The sequence below is a fragment of the Epinephelus fuscoguttatus genome, linkage group LG16, assembly GCF_011397635.1.
Source record: "Epinephelus fuscoguttatus linkage group LG16, E.fuscoguttatus.final_Chr_v1".
NCBI classification, from domain to species: Eukaryota; Metazoa; Chordata; class Actinopteri; order Perciformes; family Serranidae; genus Epinephelus; species Epinephelus fuscoguttatus.
In genome coordinates, this window is record NC_064767.1 from 27,773,659 (window position 1) to 27,790,543 (window position 16,885).

The window sequence follows — 16,885 nt, forward strand, 5'->3', positions numbered from 1 at the left end:
TGGCTGTGTGGTTCCATGCCGAGGGCAGGCTGCAGGGAAGCTACACTACCTTAGCTCACCAGTAACTTACAGCCTGAGGACAAATAAAATAACACAACCAGGGAAGACACACTGCATCTGAACTCTTGTTGGAAGACCTGAGGTGATATTCTTTTAAAGCTACAAACAAATGCATAATTAATTAGTTAAGATGTGGAGGTGTCATCAAACAGAGCTCCTTCAAATAATGTGAATAATACGGAGATTTGTCATGAGTGGGAAGTTCACATCACATTACAATAAATATATAAAAGGCAGGAAAAGTAGCACAATATTTGCAAATACTATTCTACTGTGCAGCCATATCTTACAATGTGCAAGCACTGCCTCTGTCAATGTACAAAGCAGTGCTTCTTTTTTGCAAAGGTTCACTGCACATATATATCATTACAACACTTATTCAAAGACTCCTGTTGGAGATGTTTTACACTAATGCTGGATGATTGGTTGATTAACTGACTTAAAGAAAATTAATCAAGAGCTATTTGGATAATTTATTAAGTTACAATGCCAATCATTTACCTGTCACAGCTCCTCAAAGAACTGCTAAGTTTAATGTGAGGTGAATACGCCTTCGTTCTTTTGGCTAATCAGTAAGCAATGCTAAGGATTAACTTTGTGCAATGCTTACTTTTTATTCATTACATAATTAGTTAATTCCTGTAGAGCTTGCCTCCTCTTTAAAACAAACAGTCCAGGTGATGAAAACTGGTTAAAACACTGAATAAAGCCTTTTCACTGAAAGTGTTTGGCATGTTCGGAGAGGGGCTGCTAGCCCACCACATGCTAATGTGAGCTCACTGTTTCTCTGATTACTTAGGATTCAGATGTTCAATAGGTTTGTACCAGGAGTGGAAAAATCAGCAGAGGTCTCTTCCTCTCCATAATGAACATTATGGACCCATTATAAACCGTATAACACTCACTAAAGCAGTTTCACATAAAAAAAAAAAAAGGTCTGTTTTTCTGATTTTGCTCATCACGGAGGGGGAACTAACTATAGTGGCCGATGCAAAAACATGAATGACCCTATCTGGAGCCACCTACTGAAGACACATGCTGGTGCAACATGGCTGACTCTGTGTACAAGGACCCGCTCCCTATGTAGATATAACTGGCTAAATCTAATGTAACAAAATCATGATGATTTTTATTTTCAGGTGATTATACACTAAAGAAAACACACTTTTTATATTATCTAATTTCTGCCAATATATCCCCCTAAATCCAACACACTGGACCTTTAACTGATGATATTACGATAAAAAAAATCTACAGATTATCACCGCTGCAGCCGTGCTTCACACATGGTGCAAATGTGGTTTTCAGTTTTCATTAGTGATGACTCACAATTTTCCATCCTTGAAAGAGCGGACGAAGATGTTGTCCTTCTTCACAGTCACGTCTTCATGGCAGTCTGGGGAGATGACCTTGTTGCACAGAAACAAGAGACAGTCAAGAGGTCAGATGAGGTGGTACTGTGTGTGTGTGTGTGTGTGTGTGTGTGTGTGTGTATGTGTGAGACAGTAGAGGAAGGGAGGGGGTGCCAGCGTATGAGTCAATGACTAAAGTCGTTTCAGCAAAAGGCCATGCTGATGGATTACAAAATATGCTGTCTGCGAAACAAAGACAAACAAGCGAGTGGGATGAAGAGCGATGTGTAAGGCGTGTGCACCCACTCGCAGCATGTGCTGCTGCTGTTTACTGGAGTTGAGGAGCACAACAGTGGGAGCTGTTCCTATGCCAGGGTCTAACCCACAGGAGGCAGCACTGCCATTATGGAGATTTGATTTCCGCCAGGATTCTTCCTGCTTGCTCCTGCTCTCTCTGTATGTACAGCACACACACACACGCCAGCAGGGTGGATGCTTTTACATGAACACTATGACTCACGTTAGCTGTGTGATGCCATTTCCCTCTGTGACACTTCTGCTGCAAACGTGGAGACCAGTTTTATTTTACCAAGCCACAGGAGAGCACACTGTTTGTAACATCCATGTATCATTTGTTGCCTAAGACATCTACCAGTGTACTACTCCACCCCTCTGCCGTACTGTCCCAGTGTAAACAATGATAAGCTACTGTGTGATGCACTTCTCTGGGCCGTCACAGGGAGGCGGCATGGAGCTCAGTCAACAGCAAGCCAAGAACAACAAACCCTGGAGGCGGGGCCCTGCTGACTACACAGTTAAAGGGACAGCTTTCCCCACCCTCTCCCATTCTCCCAGTTCTACTTGTAACACTTACATAAACAAACAACGCCTGTCACCATTTCATAGCGTGCTAACGGTGGCTGAGAGTTAAGGGTGGGTGGAAACCAATGGATTGGAAAATAGTGAAAACATCAGACCAGTGTTTATTCTGCACACATTGGGGAGAACAAGCCAAATCTTTTTCTTCCAAAATAAGAGTTGTGCTTTCTGGAATTCCTCAAAACTAAAGATGACAGGCAGCTACTGCAAAAAAGTCAGTCTCATTATGAGAAATCAGCTGCAACAACATGCATATTTCCATCATTTCATGGTGGGTGAATTATAATGCAATAAGATAACCCTGCTGAGGGCTGAGGTTACATAAGCAGGCATTTAGATGAACTGGCACAATGCTGTGAGTGTAATGGAAGACCAGCAGCAGCAGCAGCAGCAGCAGTAGCAGCGGTCCCTATTTCCTCACAGAGATGGAGCAGAGATCAGTGAAGGAAGGAAGACTATGAGCTCACCAGAGCTGGATACCACGTGGTCTTCTTTTTGTCCCCAGTTGCGACCCCCTCCACGCAGACCACTTTGCCGAACAGATCCTCATTCTGCCGCTGGTCGCTCTCCTCTTCTTCGCTGGAGGATGAAGACAATTCCTCTTCTTGACTGTGGGAGGAAAGGATATTTGACTCAAGAGACTGCAGTTTAGAGAGGTACAGTGAGCATGTGGATGTTCATACATACACTATTTTAAATTCATCTCATCTGGTAAAGTGTTGACATTTGATCTAGAAAAGTGCTGTCAACTTATCTCCACTCTCCACAAAAATGTAGCACTGCTGGATAAAAATAAATAAACAGAGCTGCAAAGACATTGGCATTTCATATTGAATCCATACTATATATAAACAGGTTAGGAAAATAACATTGCGTGCCCTAGTCTCGCTCAATTCTGCTAACTGATCGTCTTTTCATTTAACATCAAAAAGTCTCCTGCTAACAATCTACAGCACAACAAAACCTGCCCAGTCTTATCATTATGTAGCACAGCGAAACATAAGGCCAGCTCTACTGATGAGCCCACTCATTAGGATCAGTGTACTGACGAGCCGGCTCATTCTCTGCTGTCTGACAGTCATCCTGACGCTCCGGCTGCGGCCGGCAGACAAGCAGCCATGTCTCTGAGTGATTGTGCAAGCAGCACCAGCAGGCAAACAGATCCTCCGTCCTCTTTTTATGCCTCACTAGGTCTGCTCCGAGCACAACTCTATGTACATATACACACACAGACACACACACACTGTTTGGCACGACTCAAGAGCAGTAAATCAGCCGGTCTGCTACTACTACTACAACAACTAAGCTGTGAATCAATGTCATAAACAAAGCACTCTGGCCATTCAATGAGAGAGAGACTACCATTCATGTAGGAAAGATTTTGATCCACATACAATGACTACGGTAGTGAAGAAGGTTTGACAGTTACTCCTAGCCCTGACACACTAAGCTGACGTCAGCATTGCCCTAGTTTTTACGGTGTGTCCCACACCGTTGGCACTTGTCAGCCCTGGTTGGGGTTTTTTTTCAGCCAATTTAGGATTTTAAATCAGCGTCGAAGCCAGCTGAGCCTGTCGGCCAATGAAATCACTCTAGTAATTTGCACTAAAGTCAAGGGGGTGTGAAATCGAAACCAACTTGATATGTTAGGTAAGATTATTTTTTAGCAACTGAGCTCTTTAGCAGAAATGTTTTGCAATTCTTTGCATTAGTGTTTTTTTTCCAGCAAATGGTATTACGCTTTGTTTTTTTAAACATTGGGTTTTGTCTGTCTCGGATATGTCTGTACATTAGTGATGTGGGGATTGTAGTTATATTCATGAGCATATCGAGTCACAAAATGTTGCTAGCACGTGAAATAAGAAATGTTGCCATTTTTAAATAATTATTCATTTTCTTAAAACCAGCCTACTTCAGTGTAATACGTTACACACTTCATAGTCACACTTATGATGCTTTTATTAAATACGTGCAGTGATCATTGCAGCAGAAACCATAAGTGCACACACATTCTGAGAGAAGCTATAGCAATTATAGCGGAGAACTGCAGCTTAACTTTATTGATCGTTACAGAAGCTAAGAGTTTAGTTCAGTTTCCTCCGTCAAGTTTGTAACCACAGTTTTTAGTTTGCTTCTTAAATGTCCCACAATACTTGCTGCAGCTACATTACTGCACACTAGGAAATGTTTACACTGACTGAAAGCCGCCAAGCAATATAGTCTACAGACTGGTAGAAGGGGTGTAAAATGTCCATGTGGGTGCAAGTTGGGTGGATGGCGGCTAGATGATTTATGCAAAAACACAGATTCAGATGATGTCAGAGCCAATCCACACCATTAGCCGTTAGCTTAGCTTAGCACAGAGACTAGAAACAGGAGCAAACAGCTAACCTAGCTCTATCCAAAGGCAACTAAATCAAGCACCTTTAAAGCTCACTAATTAACACATTAAATCTCATGTGCTGAAGTGTACAAACGGCACATTGTGGCTCTACTGGGGGTTATCCACTAGACTATTTCCTGCCTGGAAGCATTAACTTCCCGCAGTAACTTTATGCACTTCCCTGGAAGCCTCTTGGTTAAACAAACAAGATATAGCCCGCTAAATGATGAGATTTAGAGGTGACAGTCAGTGGGTTTTTACACTCTGTTTATTTTGTCTTAATGCTAAATTAGCGAACACACATGAGAGAAGTATCAATCTTCTCATCTAACTCCCAGCAAGAATGTGAATAAGCGTTATGTCCCAAAAGTTATCCATTAACAGAGCAAGAAATGATCTCATAAAACACACAATATAGCTGTCATTTTCTAAATCTCAATCTCCACTGCATCGTCAGTCCTTGTAATTCAAGAATTAAGACACTATTAGCGCTCAGGAAGAAAACAGGTCCAAGGTGCTAATGTGCAGCTGGGACATTTCCAAGTCAATATTGCATCAATGTTTAGAGTAATATTGACTTTTCTCTGAGTGCCATTAGCGAGGGGTGTCAGAGAATGAGATTATGTAGCAGAGTGTCCTCTTTATAACAGAGAGGAGCCACAATTATATCCAGCGCCAAAAAGCCCTCAGCAGTTCCTATTCCCAGATGAAAACTCTGCAGTCTCACAGGAGTAGGCACATCAGAGCATAAAACACCCACTGGAACATTTGAGTCAAAGGAGGGGGAAAACGATGATATTCAGCAGGACCATGCCGTGCTAATGCTGCCTCTCTAGCATGCATGCACACACAGGAGCCTGGCGTGATTAAGGAGCTGGAGGAGGCGAGTAGGCTCTCTACTTCCAGGCCTCGGGTGCTGTTTATGAGGGGATGGAGAAGAGAGTAAATCTTTCATTTCAACTGCTGTCAGCATACTTAGACGGGGGAGGCCTGTTACTGATGACTGTGGATTGCTACAGAGCATCCCTCCCCACCAGCATCACAGACCTCTTATATATGAAGTCTGATATGAGATCCGCGGGATGTACAGAGACAGAGGGTGATACTCACATCGGGTTTGACCGTCTGCCGCGGTTGCCCTTCTTGCCGATGACAGGCGTGCCAAAGTGCTCAGGGTTGGTGAGCGGGAGTCTGTCGAGTGTCTGCGGGGGAGACAAACAACAGCAAAGAACCTCAGTGTCACCTTGTCAGACACTAAATTGGAAGAGTAAAGATTCATCTTGTTCACCTGGAAGAAATTCTCTTCGCGGTATTTCATCTGTTAGAAAAAGGAGGGATTTACCCAGCGCTTTACATCTGGTAACTCTGCCGTGATATCAGTTTCCTGGAAATATATCGCAGCTGAACCTCTAAATGCCAACGTGGGACTATTCATAAGCAGCGTTTTAATTTGAGCACCGTGAGTAGGGATGTGAGACTGTTGGTGACTAAATAAAATTAAAAGAAGTCGAAAACTATAAAATGAGCTTTGCTTCCCTGGAAAGCGGAGAGATGAGGTTGGTCTAAAACTGCAGGACAGCACAATACTTGCCTCGCTCTCTGCAAAGTGACGTGCTCCTTTCAGGCAGAGAGAGGAACGCCTCAGGGTCTTCTCATCGCCATCGTCGAACACTGCAGAGATGACAGTCAAACTATTAGGCTGCTGTATGTGGGCCGAGAGTCCACCAACACACACAAACATACACTTAAGCACAAACAAACTCCCATCTTGGTTGCAAAATGCCTACTTGATTTACGATACGTTAAAAACAAATGATGCTTAGACAGAGCGACAGAGGCGCTTTCAGCTCGCAGCTTTATTACAGCTTCAAGGACTCTCTGCAAGACAGAGTGGAGTAAATGCTAAAATAAAAGAGACGTGGGGAAGTGTCTGAGGATTTACTGATTTTATTTATGCATTAACTGATATCAAATCTCCACAGACCAACTTTTACAATAAGCATGCATAATATATGTCATATTAAAGAACTCAAGGAGCCTTCCTTTCATTTCCAACAGCCCCAGCACTCCCAGAGATAAACCCAGATGTGTAAATCATTAAATTCCATTATTCATCGCTCGCTCAAATTTACTTGGCGACAACAATGAGGGGGAAAACACTCGAGGTAACTTCAACAGTGACTCATGTTTTTGTTGATGAATGAAAAGAATGAAAATGTGCCAAGACGAGTGTTTCTAGATAGGGAAAACCCCCATGGGCACTCTCAAGTGACGTGCAGCTGCTGAGAGACTACAGATCTGAGCAGCAGTCTATACTCTGTATACTTTGGATTATCCAACACTGCCGCTGTGTACTCTGCAAAGGCACGCACTTACAAATTGCATGAAAAGTTTCAAGAAATTTTCTGGGTCCAGTTTCTCAAATATGGGAATTTACTGCTTTTCTCCATTTTCTTTAATGGTAAATTCAATATCTTTTGGTTATGGACTGCTGGTCAGACAAAACTAAAACTAATTTGAGGATGTCACCTTTGGCTCTGGAACTTTTCTTTTTCACATGTTATAGACCAAACAATTAGTCTCTTCATTACAAAAAACAAAGTCAGCAGATTAATCAATAAGAAAGTTATCTACATCTGCAGCCCTATATGCAGCATTTACCAGAAGAGCATACTTAATACATGATGTGGTATGATAAGGATTCTGGGCTGATATCAATGTTTAAAAAAACAACTTGGCCCATAGTTGATACTGATGTTTTTGTTGTTGTGTTGTTATTCATTCCCCCTTTTGTGCCACGGGAAAAAAAAACATCTATATTACAAAAAATAACTGAACTTGTTTGAAGTCACTCAATGCTTTGTAACACTACCTTTAATGAGCACAAATTCAATCATATAAATTTATGAAACAACCTGAAAAACATCTTTACTGCTTCAAAAGCCTTTTTAGTGTATATCATTTATCATAACTGTTGCTCTAATATTTGTTTCATATTGCTGTGGAAACAACAACTTTCTTCAAACAACTGTTTTTATAGAAGTTTCTCACCCAAAACTAAATTTTACAAAATTACACTTGAATAATTAACCTTTGCCCAATACTCTTTTTTATTGAATAGCGCTTGAATGCATCACAATTTAACTCAAGGCAACATCCATTAGCTGTTTGTTCTGGCTACCAGCTGCTAACAGCTAATGTTAACTACCGTTCTTCCTGTTGATTTAAACACATGGTTGTTGTTCACAGCATTATGAGGGAAAAAATAAGGCATATCAGTAGCATCTATAGTGAAAAACATCTACCACTACCATCAGTTAATGCTATCTTTTTTGCTGATATGCTGTTGGCAATCCACAAGGCGAATAACAGCCAATACACATGTTCAGCCGTTGAATCAGTGCACCCCGATTGTATAATATTTCAGTGTTGACTCAGCGTAGTATAGCTTTGCTCAATCTGTATCTAAAGCTACCGACGACTAAAGTAAAATTCTCCAAAAATCGTTGTCCATCTCATCATTTGTTCTTTTTACTTCTCAATGATTTACTACCATATTAATTTCTGCTTCAGAATATTTTTGGAATATTTTCATTTAGCAATATGAAGTATTTTTAGTTTGGCCCCAAGTTACTTTGAGTTTTACTGGACATTTTAATAATAACACAAACAACAGCGATGGAGAGATGAACACTCCGAGCATGTAAGGCACAGCAACTTTCCTGCTGCACTGTGAGAAATCACTCAATTCTTCACCTTTTCTTAGCTATCAATTGAAGGTGCTTCTTATGACAACTTTCAGTACGATGCTCTGGCAAAGGTAAATACAAACCCTGAAAACCCCTTTGGAATTTCTACCATACACAAACATGTTGTTTTTCTTACAAGCTAGCTGTAGGGAGAGTACAAGAACAGTTTGTTATTGACTTACCAACAGTATATATACTAGCATCGGTCAGCTTATTGATTGTGGCCTCCTGGTAAACTCCATCCTGATTCTTCACCTCTACAACAGCACCCACCTGTGGGACGGACACACTGCTGTTATTTGGCATCCTAATGTGCTGCTAATGATGAATCTAACGATGTGTTTTAAAGTAATGAGACAGCCATAATGCTTCTACAAGAATCATAATCAACTGGAATTAAATTGCAGAGCGAACGCTTCATTGACCAATTCTCTTGTGCTTTTTTCTACAGTCAGTGTTGTCTTACAGTCCGAGCCAAAAAAGACAAAACTGAGGCACCCAAGGGTAATTAACGACAATATGTGTGCTGTGACAATGTTCCAGCTGACTGTGGGGCTCCTCCATCTTTCCTGCCTTACCTTTAGAGGTCCTTTGATGTTTTCATCATGAACCTCCGCTGTGGACAGATCTGGTTTAAAGGTCACCTGGGAGGGGGGGGCAACAGAGGGGGAGAATCAGTAACGGTGATAAACAAACAATTCCCAAAAGGCCTGACCAGGCCACATCAATCCTCCACTTCAGAGGCAGCTCGTCCCTGCTAACACTGCTGGACTTTATAGCGGAGATACACTGATAACAATTATGGACTCTTTCACACGATACTTGGCTGCTTGTAGTTTCCTGGTGTCATTAGGCAAGCAGCACGTGTGGGAATATTTAATGCTATGGCTCATTTCTGGCACCGTTGTGTGACTGACCCCCCCAACTGGCAAAAGCACTGCATCTGTTGGCGCCAACTGTAGTGCATTTCTGTTGTGATTGTTATGGCTAACCTACCCCCCACTCCCCTCCCCTCTCTGCAACTGCAGCCTCCCCTAAGTGAGCCACAGTAAATCATAATCTGATCACGCTGTGGTAATCTTGCATCTGCATGGCGACCTGGCAACACCGAGTGACAGAAGAGACCACAAGGCAGGCGCACGCACACATACGGCCATTTACGGTCACATATTTTCCAAAGAGCATGTGCGAAAAGTGTCGAAGCAGCCAGAGGCACAGAATCTGTTTAGTATTACAAATGCCCCTCCCTACTTGATATATCAATACACTCATGTGCTTCCTTCGCTCTTTCCTGAGGGAAATTAAAGTAATTTTTGAGAGCACCGGCTAGTAAAATAGTAACATAATTATAATGGAAAACTGGCCTCACCTTTATTGACTGTGATTTAGTTTAGAAGCAGCCGCCACACGAGGGCAGAAAAAGATGTTAAGCACCCCGTCTCAGAAAACAAGCCTGCAGGTAGCGAATACAGACAATGCTCTCTCGAGTCGGTTTCAAATAGAACAACAGCAGAAGCAGCAATCAAAGTCTCGCTGTGAAGGCAGAGTCAAGACAATGAATGACAGGAATACATACTGTAAGATGCTGTTAAATTGTTAGGTCATAAAATAGGATGGAAGAGGAAGGAATAAAAAGCTTCCCAAGGCAGCATTTCATCAGTTACGGAGATAATAACATTCCTGCCCAGTGGAATAAAGGACTCCCTTTCTTCACAGGGATGAGCAGGGGGCTCTGCTCTCCACAGACAAGGGGAGGATGACTCGCTGTCCAAAACCTCAGCGAGAGAGCGTTAATAACACTTGGTCATCCTGACAACCTCCTAACTGTGAGCCTGGGTCCTGCAGCACAATTCAATAGAAGTTTGTAACTGTACACACAAACCGTACAACCACTTAGACTCAGCAACAAATACTGAAATAAGATATGAAACATTTTTCTGATAAAACAGAGCCTCTGGCAAATTGATGTGAAGTGATTAGGTTTTGTTGGGAGTTTTTTTTTTTTTTTTACAAGATTCTTTCTTCCAATAATCCTAAAAATGTTACTGAGCAGCAGGACATTTCACAGTAATAAAATCAAAATGGTCAGGGAACATTTTTCCAATTTGAAAATGCAAACGGCAAAAGGACACGAATCCTGCGAACAACAAGCACCGACTGTTTCTGTGTGACAGCTTGGATAAAAATTTAACAGCAGCTCCAGTTGTTTCCCTTATTTGTCTCCACACCATCTCTCCTTTCTGCTCTTGTCTTGTCATAATAAAAAACCTTTTCTGTTCTGTTTTTACATGTTGAGTACTTCTGTTACTTCAATGGACGATTTAGCTTTTGGCCAAGGGACACCAGTTAAACACTTGCCACTTCAATAAAAGTGGTTCAGTTATCATCGAATGTACCTTATCAGGCTGTGTATTGGCAAGAATATAGCGATACATACCATGTAGGGGTGTAGCAATACAGCGATCTGGATCTATATATTAATTCAATGATCAACAATCCAATGTCACCGATGCAAAGTGAAAACATCGACGCTTATCGTCATCTTTAAGATACGCCCTTACTTTGAAATTCCAATGGCATGTCTGTGTCACCATTTACATTCAAGCACACCTACATCTTAAACATTCAAACAGTGCTCGTTACTGAGCGCCAGGCAGACAATGGTACAGACAACAGGATGCCCCTGAACCAATTGAAATCGTATTGACGAAACTTGTGATTTACACCCCAAGTCATGATACAGAAGATAGGATTCATTATATTGCAATAAATCGCAATTTAAAAAAAAAATCGAATGTTAGGAAAACTGTCAATGCTAGTGGTACACTCTTTATGACGCTGCCCGTTTAATAGATCTTTTTTCTTTGTGTTTATGCTAGCCGTAGACTGTATAACAAAGATGTATGACATGACAGCTCCCCCAAAGTGAAGCCAAAGCATCTTGATTGCCCCCTGGTGGCTGGCTGCAGTATAGGTCATAAACCCCACCCCGTCCATGTTAGGAACATTAGCAAAACTAAAAGATCAGAGGACACGCCAAAATTTTACTTTTCCAAAGATGGTTTCTGTCATTTTAGGTGGTTCTTATCATGCTGATGTATGTTCAAGTGTTTGCTTTTCTTATAAGTTTAGTTTTCATTAGGTATTAGATGCTAAAAAAAGGGGTTTGACGTCAGGATTAACAACTAAGGGTGCCAGTCCCTGTGCTTGCAATCAGTGGCACTGCTCCTGAGCGGTTGGACGGGCGTATGGGCGGGAACTCTATATCACTGAGATCGGTACTGCGCAGACTCTGGCTCCAAATAGGGTCACCAGCGCAAGATGGCAGCAGCAGTATCGGGGATATTTTAGTTTCATTTTTGTACAGTGTGAAAGAGTGGAGACGTGTTGTCCATCTTTATATACAGTCTATGACGCTAGCAATATGTTTTTACATTGCAGTAGAAAAGTCAAATGACTGAAAATATATTACAACACTGAAGAGGTCAGGGATTTCAACACAACACACACTGAATCACTGCCATGAGACATCGAATATAAACAATCAAAAGTTGATAGTGTTTTTGAGAATCTATACAGTATCACAAAACATAATATCGCCACACTCAAGTGTATCTATATTTTTCTATACTCCTAGTGCTCTGTCCTTGTAAATAAAATAAATGCAAACACTACTACAAACATTTCTCACTCCATGTGCAATGTGTCCTTGTAAATCTGCACCTCTTATTCTCAATACACGTTTTTCAGCTGACCATGTTTGCATTGATACTGCCACTAATTAGAGGCTCTACAGAAAAAATTCACTTCATTTACTTGAAAGCAAACAGAGAAAGGCCATCACTTTTTATTCAAAATTCTGAACCATAGTATGTGGAAAATATTAAATACTCGATCTGTAATAATCTAACAAATTCAAAATTCACAGTGTAGAGTAGAAACGTGTCATGATTGATCTACAAATGCTTTGACAGCATGAAAAAGTGGATGTCTATTTCCATTTAAGAGATTCTTTTATTTGGATTCTGCAGTGAAATCCAGAGGGAAAACTACTGAAAGACGTGCTGTGAACACTGAATCTGTCATGCAGCACTCATTTTGTTAATCTAGTCCTTGTTACTGTGCCATAGGGTTAGTCCTGACTGATCAGATGCGTGGGGAACATGTCACAGTGAGTGATACTGACATGGTGCTAATTGAACTTTTTACAGGTCTTCTAGTATGGATCATCATCATAAATAAGAATGTCACACAGATCTTTCGCTGGGTTTTAAAATCACTCAAAAGACGCAGGCGCCATATGCTGCCACCATCGACTTTGTTAAACAAGCAGACAGAGATTAATGAACCAAGGAGCTAAAGAGGAATTCATTACGGCGGAATATTCAGATTCACAACAACCACTGAATAATTGCCATGTTCTCCGTTTGTGTAACAGAGCTCACATTCACATTACAGCTACCCAAAAACAAACCCCACACTTGGCCAATTAGTATGGTAATTAATTTATGAGCCGAGACTGTCCTATTAGCTTCATTTTATCCCATAATATTTAAACTAAGAGCATCACATGGTCTACTTTGTCATGTTATTCGTCTCTGTCCCTGAGACAAAAAGGCACGTCATTGGATGATTTCAGCTGGTGTGCCAGAGTGACAGAACATCGCTGCTCTTTTGTCTCAACAGGGAGAACTACAGTGCATTGACACAGTGAAAAAGCCAGCATCCAATCTTTGTTTCTCCCACACACTCGCAGCAGAACCAGAGACAAGCGATCTGTCTCTATTGTATTATCCAGATGCTCCAGCCCCACTGGGGAAATGAGATACTGTACTACGTGCATCATGCAATGCCTTCATCAGCAAGGCATAAAACCAATGGGGAGAGAGCAGTCACACCGCCCCCGCAGCAAAATGTGAAAGCAGTAGGCGAGAGGGACGCCTGAGGACGTGATGGCTACCTAGTGGGCTAGGCCAGACCCTGCGTCTGTCACAGTTGGGGCCCTGATCAGTGTTTCAGCTGTATGAGCAGTACTAACAACCTAAAGCAGGTGGTAGAGCTCCAGCATGTAAGCAACACAGCTGGATTTCTGGCAACATCTGAGACAAGAAATAATTGAAATGCACAGTCTAGGAATCGGCCGACATGCCAGTCTATAAAGAAATGTTTAAATCTCCTATCTAACTGCTGGATGCACATTAAAGCTGAGCTGTGTGATCCTGACTGTAGCCCCTTCGCATAAAGACAAGAGCCCCTCGCCCCGCTGCAATCCACTTCACACACAACACCGACAGGCAATAAATCTTTAATTCTGGATCATGAGCACTTTGAAATGTGACTTACCTTGGCCTTCACTAGCCTCTTGGCAGTCTTAATCTTGGCCTCACAGAAAGCCCCTCGATACTTGGCACTCACATCCGTCCCTACTGTCAAGTAGGGGGGCTCTTCCAGAGTCTGTGGAAATAAAAATAAAACAAGAAAGCAGTAAATTCAAAGGCTTTTTATATACATATATATAGCTCACAGACACAGGTGTATTCTCACAGCTAAGGCAGGAGGACACACATACAAGCTTCGCATAGTGTAGGCCAGCTACGCAAAACCCACCCGGCTCAGTGATTCATCCATGGAAAACACATACCATCTGCTCTGGGTATTGGAAAACAAGCCTCTGAGGGAGCAAACAAAAAGGCCACTTCACTACTGCTTTGATGACTACAAAGAAGAAGCTATCCGAAACACATAGCACCATCTTGTGTCATCACTGGATGTTTATCAAACCTTTTTTCCCTCCTCAAGAACAGATTTGCGGAGGGTCGGGTACACAGAGAAAACAGACTTTCTGTGTGAGGATGAGGGCAGCCGATGTTTGCGGTTCATGTCGTGTAAAGATGGATTTAGCGAGGGTGTTTCACTAAGGCTCGAGAAAATATCTAACCTAACAGAGGTATATATAGACATCTTTCTAGAAGAAGACCTTAAGTGGGGCACACTTCCTGCTGACAGGACACAAACATGTCATACTGTATGTGAACTTGGCCTATACTTTGGTGTTACTTGAGGAAAACATCAGCTCCTCGCCTGATGTGCAAAACCACAAATTTACTTATTTCGTAGCAGCACTGAAAACAGAAACGCATCCTATTTTCTTAATGGATGAATGAAGTTTACAAATACCCAGGGGAATGAACAAGCTCCCGAATAATTAAACAATAAGTTAGCTATCAAAATATGAGTCTGTTCATTTAGCACTCTGGAATAAAAAACATTTCTCCGAACAAGTTATGCATATTAAAGCTGGAGTAGGCAGTTTTATGGAAAAGGCAGAAAAAAATGAATTTGCGAATACACCCCTGTTCTACAGCCAACCCCTGTCTGTCCTAAAGCCCTACCACCAGCACGGTGGGTGCAGCACAGGCATATGCACACGCTTTCATACAGTAACCTGTCTGGGCACTAGGGTAGTCATTCATTTCAGTCATTTCGATAGCGATTGCCGTTAAAAGGCGGCAATTCTATGAAAACTCCCTTCCCTACTTCCCAACCACTTGCCCCTGGACCCCTTGTTCATACCACACCCATCATCAAACTTGGCCATCATTGTGAGCTCAACTACACACTCGTAAAGTTTCATGACTGCATCTTGCAAGGTTGCAACGTTTACTGTTGACAAAATGTGTCCACAGACGGACGGACATATAAAGACCTGGCAAAATACTCAAAACAGCTTTCGTTGTAGTTCCCGCTACAATAGATGCCACCAGGACAAAGTTTTGCTATGACAACACCCACACACATAGACTCACAGGGTAAAAAATAATACCAGCCGTTGCAATGTTGTCGCAGCTGGTAATTAGCCACAGCCATGAGCCCTTGGCTAGGGTTAGCACAAGGGTAAACTATTAGAAACATTTTGTCTCCATCTCTAAAAAACATATTGACATTTGTTTTACTAGGCTGTCCTTTAGACTCTCTTTTTGATTAGTCCATCTTCCTTTTGATGTTGCTCTGCAATCCAGGCAGTTGTTGCCAATGGTAGAACAGCAACTTTCTCTGTAGGACTTTTTGCCATTGAATCAGGCTTTCACAGAGGGAACATGCACACACATCTGCATTTGTAGAACAGCCAATAGGAACGCCAACTCTCTGAAATTACCTGTGAATAATCAAGGTCTCCTGTCATGGACTAGATTTTCTAAAGTTTGAAAACAGACAAATATCTTCCCCCCAGCAGCACAGAAAAACTAAACAATCAGCACAGTCTCTAGGTGGGCACCCAGATCTGTGTCACCAATTCAGTATCTGACCAAATGTCTCCCCTTCTGTTCTTGAGTTATGATGTTTGATAATGGCCAGAAAAGTGTTTTTGCAGAACATTATGTTGTGACAGTGACGCTGACCTCAAGTTTAGTCATCTGTGTGAAAAGTTGTCATAATTAGCATATGAATGAGTTATGGCCAAAAACGTGTTTTGTGAGGTCACAGTGACCTTGACCTTTGACCTTCGACCACCAATTCTAGTCAGTTCACCGCTGAGTCCGCATTGACATTTGTGCCAAATTTCAAGGAATGTCCTCAAGGTGTTCTTGAGATATCGCATTCCCAAGAACGAGATGGATGCAAGGTCACAGTGACACTAGTCTGAGTGGGCGAGAGTTCGCTGCATAAATCAGCCTCTCATTGGGCGGAACGAGCCACCCACTGAAGTCCCGCCCTACCACCTCCAGTTGTGTAGCAGTTTTCAACCATTTTCAACACGTCCTTTACTAACTTTTGCGGTGTTTGGTCTTGCGGGGATGTAGCCATTTTTCTGCCATGGTTCGCGTCCTGTAGGCGATATTTTTGTGGGCGTGTTACACCAAAACCTGTTTCCTCCCTGGCAATATTTTTGCAAGCGCACCGTTGCTGTGGCACTGCCCAGAACGATTGTGATTGGTTGAAAGAAGTACAAGCAGCCGGGGCATTTTTTTCTTCAACCTTAAAGTGAGAAGTCGGCCCAGCCAGACCTTTCTTTTCTTGAGAAAGGTCTGGTGAGCGAGACTACAGTGACACTGACCTTCAACCACCAAAGTAATCAGTTCATTCTTCAGTCCAACCAGACGTTTGTGCCAATTTGAAAAAAATGAGATATCTTGTTCACAAGAATGTCACGGACAGATGGACAACCAGAATACATATTGCCTCCAGCCCGGCCATCACTGACACTGCCTACCCCTGCTCTCAATTTTATACTACAGATTAGTTACCTGTAAGACTCCATGAGGTGTCTTCTTATAACCACACTTAAAGAGATATAACTCTAATAGTAACTTTAAATATTTCTAATTTCATAACATCTGTTCATTGTTCCCATAAGGAGGGCCAGGACTGTCCGGGTTTCCATTACAAACTAAAAACTCCACCAGTGGTGTAGGAACTTATCACTGAAACCAGCTGTTGCAGACCTCTGTAGCACATGCTTG

At 42.1% G+C, this 16,885-nt stretch overlaps 1 protein-coding gene across 4 annotated transcripts in view; it reads right to left on the reverse strand.

Annotated features, from left to right (window-relative positions):
* Window positions 1-16,885, reverse strand: part of arid4b (AT-rich interaction domain 4B) — a 49,596-nt gene that overhangs the window by 18,341 nt on the left and 14,370 nt on the right. For all 4 annotated transcript variants that reach the window (XM_049600254.1, XM_049600252.1, XM_049600255.1 and 1 more), the window contains exons 3-9: window positions 13,767-13,877; window positions 9,002-9,067; window positions 8,606-8,696; window positions 6,266-6,345; window positions 5,785-5,876; window positions 2,759-2,900; window positions 1,390-1,469 (exon numbers count right to left, since the gene is read on the reverse strand). In XM_049600254.1, the coding sequence (XP_049456211.1) occupies window positions 1,390-1,469; window positions 2,759-2,900; window positions 5,785-5,876; window positions 6,266-6,345; window positions 8,606-8,696; window positions 9,002-9,067; window positions 13,767-13,877 (662 nt within the window). The remainder of the gene's footprint in view (window positions 1-1,389; window positions 1,470-2,758; window positions 2,901-5,784; window positions 5,877-6,265; window positions 6,346-8,605; window positions 8,697-9,001; window positions 9,068-13,766; window positions 13,878-16,885) is intronic.